This window comes from Bombus bifarius, unplaced genomic scaffold (assembly GCF_011952205.1).
Source record: "Bombus bifarius isolate JDL3187 unplaced genomic scaffold, Bbif_JDL3187 scf7180000009790, whole genome shotgun sequence".
NCBI lineage: Eukaryota > Metazoa > Arthropoda > Insecta > Hymenoptera > Apidae > Bombus > Bombus bifarius.
In genome coordinates this window covers 16,863-21,570 of record NW_022885336.1, presented here as the reverse complement: position 1 = coordinate 21,570, position 4,708 = coordinate 16,863, and the positions used below count along the sequence as shown (strand labels likewise).

General features: G+C 31.2%; 1 protein-coding gene across 1 annotated transcript; it reads right to left on the bottom strand.

The window, feature by feature from the left end:
* Positions 1–1,137: 1,137 nt before the first annotated feature.
* Positions 1,138–4,552, bottom strand: LOC117215761 (uncharacterized protein PF11_0213-like). Its single transcript, XM_033462226.1, has 2 exons — positions 4,383–4,552; positions 1,138–3,701 (listed from the first exon to the last, which is right to left on the bottom strand). Exons 1-2 carry the CDS (start codon positions 4,408–4,410, stop codon positions 2,284–2,286), a joined length of 1,446 nt encoding a protein of 481 aa, XP_033318117.1. The 5' UTR covers positions 4,411–4,552; the 3' UTR covers positions 1,138–2,283.
* Positions 4,553–4,708: the final 156 nt, after the last annotated feature.

Sequence of the window (4,708 nt, the reverse complement as noted above, 5' to 3'; positions counted from 1 at the left end):
AGCGAATTTTAGCAAGAAAAGTTGACGAGTTCATGAGGAGCTACTTATAGAAAATATGGTTGAACTTACAAAAAAAGAATAAAATCCGCGTGAGCGGATATTACAAATGAAACTTTAAAGAAGTTAGCGGATAGCGTATCTAACAGATTAATAGAAGTAATGGAAAATGAATCCACTAAATATTGAACGAAAACGTAGCAAAATAGAAATTTAGGTTATATTTCTTCATACTCAAAAACACAAGTTTAAAAGAAAATTGAATTTCTTGCAGACTTCAAAAGAAGAAAATTTATGTTTGTTGCATCTTCAGGTTTATTTTATGTTATAGCATGAAATTATATAATTATATAGTTTGTCAATTTTTCTTCTGATATTGTGAAAAATTTAAAAATGGAATTGAGTTTGTAATTATTTACGGTATATAGAATTCACAGAATCACTGGTTGAATCAGTTTATATAAATTTCGATTGAACTCATTAAGTGCACTTTGCAAGTGTACGGATATACTTACGAGAAAAATTATACCATAGAATTGATATAAAGCTTGTTATACACGTAAGAATCTTCTCCTACGATTCTGTAGTTTTTCCCAAAACCAAATTACACTCTAGTTCAGTTGCTGAATTATCTAGTATTCGAACGACGACGTTAACATCGAAAGAAAACATAGTATCGTCGAATAAAGAATAAGAAAATACAAATCATCCAGTTAAATTCGTTGTCCCGAGTTAGAATTAATATAAAGGCGAAACAGGAGTGGCATATTTATTTCTTAAGCATAGGTATTCAATTTATAGCGTATCATAAAAAGTTATAAGGGTTATGTGCGTTCTTTGATAGAGATCTCCTTCAAAAAACATGGTTTAGACTGACCTACTTCAGCAGTTCGTAATCGCTGACCGACCAATTGTAATTGCCTATTAGCCGACGTATGGAAACGTTATCAGACTAACTCTGGTGTAAATCGTTACATATTAGCATAAATAAGTTCAAGGCCCATGCGCAGCTGTGCGAATGATGCATTAATTTTTCTACGACATGATTTTGTCAAATAGCGTTAACCTTTATGAATGATATTTGTAATTATAAACAGGTACGTTTGTGAAATATGGATTAAATAAAATAAATATGCGGAATTCAAAATATGCCATGATTTTGTATTGAACATTTACGAATGATGTTTGTAATTATAAACACATACAAGATTTATTTTAAATAAAATAAAGATTAGGATTCACAAAATATTTTCTTTTTCACAATTGCAATTTCAATTGCGCGTCTGACAAAGTATAATACGATTTTCTTAAAGCATGCCTTCCATTAAAGTTGCTTCTCCAAATTCCTTTATAAATAAAATTATAATTTACCAATTAACAATATTAATAAATTGAGAAGCTACAAGCTGTAGATTGTAAAGTTTTCTTTTACAATTTTATAATTTTTTACCAAATAGATTAATCAGATAACATGAAATTTGTGAACTTTCATTTCTTTTCTTATCCAACTAGGATCGCTCGTTCATATTAACTTGTAACTTGCGACTTGTAAAATTCTACTAGTATTAAAATTCTAATAGTATTACTTTAATTCTCTACAAGATGACTCAGAATGTGAAATAATCAAATATGGATTAAAGTAAAATAAGCAAATAGAATTCACAAAACATTTTCTTTTACAATTTCACTTTTGACTTATTCAATAAGTTACTATAAGTTATTTAAATTAAAAGATTAATTATAAAGTGATACAAAGAAATACGAAACACATATTTTCAAATTATTACTATACTTTTACGATCGTAAATCGTAACTACGGGTTGCTTCTTCTGTAACCATCACAAGAAATTATTAGATGAGATTATTTGTTGAAATTTTCTTGTACTATACAGAATGCTCCGTCAACATTATCCACCTAAAATATCTTCTTTATTTCAAATAATGAATGAAAATATTACTGATAAAAGTAGTAGTCGTTCCAACAAAAACATAACATGAGGGGATGAGTAAATTAGTTCTCATTTTTAATAGAGAAAATGTTTATTCTTTTGAGTTTAAATTCGACAAGATCACGAATTCTAAATATAAAACTTACTTTAATATCTATCTTAGAAATGAAAATTGATCTCGACATCTCCTTTATCCTGCCCCATATAAAGATATTGTTGCTGCCATCATATTAGGATTATTTTTCAATTGTTATATGAAATTTTTTCGCATACTATTCCTCATAACGAAGATATTTCAAATGGACAAAATTAATGGGATACCCTGTACAATATTTCGTTACAAAAATAAGTACGGATCAGACTTATAATTATCGTAAGGATACTCAGATAATGTCCAAGTATCCGTTTTTTCTAAATCTGAAGATGGGTCCAGTTTTAAATAAGGTACATATCTGTAATCCAAATCGTCCAGTCCATCCTCATAATCTATTCGAAGCATATCACTAATTCTTTTTAAATGGTCATCAGATTTATCAGCGAAGTATGGGTCTTTTGATGTCCGGAACATAGAAAGTATGTCTTTTCTCCAATTTTTTGCGAAATAATCATCATCCATAATTAATATCGGTGTTTCAACGTGTTCCAGAATTTCCGGACTTTCTTGAATTCCTGGAGCACTTTGCTGATTTTCTTGATTTCCCAGAACATCCAAATTTTCCTGACTTTCCTGATTTTCTTGATTTTCCAGAACACCCAAATTTCCTTGATTCTCCTCCTGATATTCCTGGTTATCCTGATTTACCTCACTTACCCGAACCTCGTCATTTTCTTCATTCTTCCAATTTTCCTGATTTTCCAAGTTTCCCTGGGTATCTAGATTTTCCAGATTTCCGCCGCTTTCCTGATATTGATTTACTTGACTTTCCATATTTTCCGGATACCAATTTTCCTGATTTCCCAGGTACTCCCAAATTTCCTGATTTTCGTCCTCGTGATCTTCCTGAATTTCCAGATTTTCAAGCCCATCTATAGGTGTATAGATCGATCCACTTAATACTGAAGCATCTTGCAAGTTGATGCTGCTATCAGTGGTATAATCTTTCGTAGGTTCTGTCTTCATGGCATTTTGTAGTAGTAACGAAAGAAGCGCATAATATTCCGAATTTTCTTCTTTCCCATTTTCTACTTGTTTCGGTTCTTCGGTTATAAAGTGATCTTGTATTTCGGAACAATTATGTACAGTAGTATCTTTATCTGATTCATTAATTTCAATATTTTTTGCACTATTAACTTTCAATACAGACGACGATTCACTGTCTTCTGTTGAAGAGTCTCGATCGGGTTTTGCTATCGGTATAATGTCGTGTTCTTCATTGAAGGGCTGATTCTTATCGTGATGCGAATCTTCTACATGTCCCATTGTGTTTATCAATGCTACTTTATCTTCCGATGTGTGTAATTCTTCGGGTGCAACAGTACTTTTGTCAAACGTCGATTGTTGGTCGAATAAATCTTTTGATTCTGCTTCTCGAATGTTGTCTATAGCCTTGGCTTCCATCGAATCGATATGATAATTTTGCCATATTGTGTAAGAAGCCCATCCGACAAACAGTAGCAGTTCCAAGTACAGGATTAGTTTCACGCATTGTATTATTTGTTCACATATGTGGTGTGTGCTCACGGATTTCAAATATGTGAAACCTTTCTTGTCGGGAATTGAATTTCCATGTCCCTCCTCCACACTTATAAGCTTGTCTGTGATAAAAGAAATAAAGAGATTAAGTTGTAGTTTATGTGTTGCATTGAAAAAGATTGATGACAACGAATAAAAGTATCTCTAAATAGTCAAATATAATTAAATAATAACTGGTGGAGTAAAATCACTTTCAGAATCACTTGTCTTCTGCACACTCTCTTAACAAAGTTTTGATATACTAACGCTTAAATTCGCAATTTTTGGACGATATCTATGCACGTTATTAACATTCAATTCATTAAAAATGCATATTGATATGCTGAAATTAGAAAGAACGCACTAATACATGTTCGAACTTTGGCGTTTTTCCTTATAAACAGGAGAAGTTATTTCCTGGGATAATAACTATATGTGGAATATGCAACATGTTTATGTATAACACTAAGTGCAAGTACAAGTTCCAATTAACATTTATAAGAAGTTGAAATGGAATATTTCTCTGGTTTATTAGAGTGTCACATAATAAATTATAATTTCAGTTAACCATGATCATATAAAAAGACTGCTGGATGGTTCAAAGTGATTTTTCCATAAATATTTCTATTTCTCAAAAAAATACTTTTTTACAAATTATGAAACGAAGAATTTAAAAAACTACGCGAAGATTAATTAATTACGCATTGTAAAATTTACATGTGCACGCGTAATAAAAACAATAAATATGAAGAGAATAAACTTACCATTACTGATGCTCCACTGTTCCTTCATGATGAACGATCTGCCATAAACTAACTATTGAGGAAGAAAGAACATTAAATGGTAAACGCAAAAGTACAAATTAACCTCGACCTGGCAAAGTTTAGCATAAAGAGAAATAAAAGGTCGCATCAACGATAAAACTTAGTCTCCTACCACAAGTTTCATACTACGAGGAAGATGTCCATAGGTCAAGACATATCTCCTATAGGTCATCTACAATTTTATGCTTGTTGTGAATAAAGAAACCTGCTTTTGTTTTGCTAATTGTTTTGCTAACTGTTTTGTCGAATAAGCATTTCCTTAAATT

What these genes read in the sequence shown, in the direction of transcription:
- LOC117215761 (XM_033462226.1), bottom strand. Translation starts at nt 4,410, where the DNA reads ATGAAGGAACAGTGGAGCATCAGTAATG. An exon ending in ACAGTGGAGCATCAGTAATG is followed by an intron (nt 3,702 to 4,382) that starts GTAAGTTTATTC and finishes CTTTTATCACAG; the next exon opens with ACAAGCTTATAAGTGTGGAG.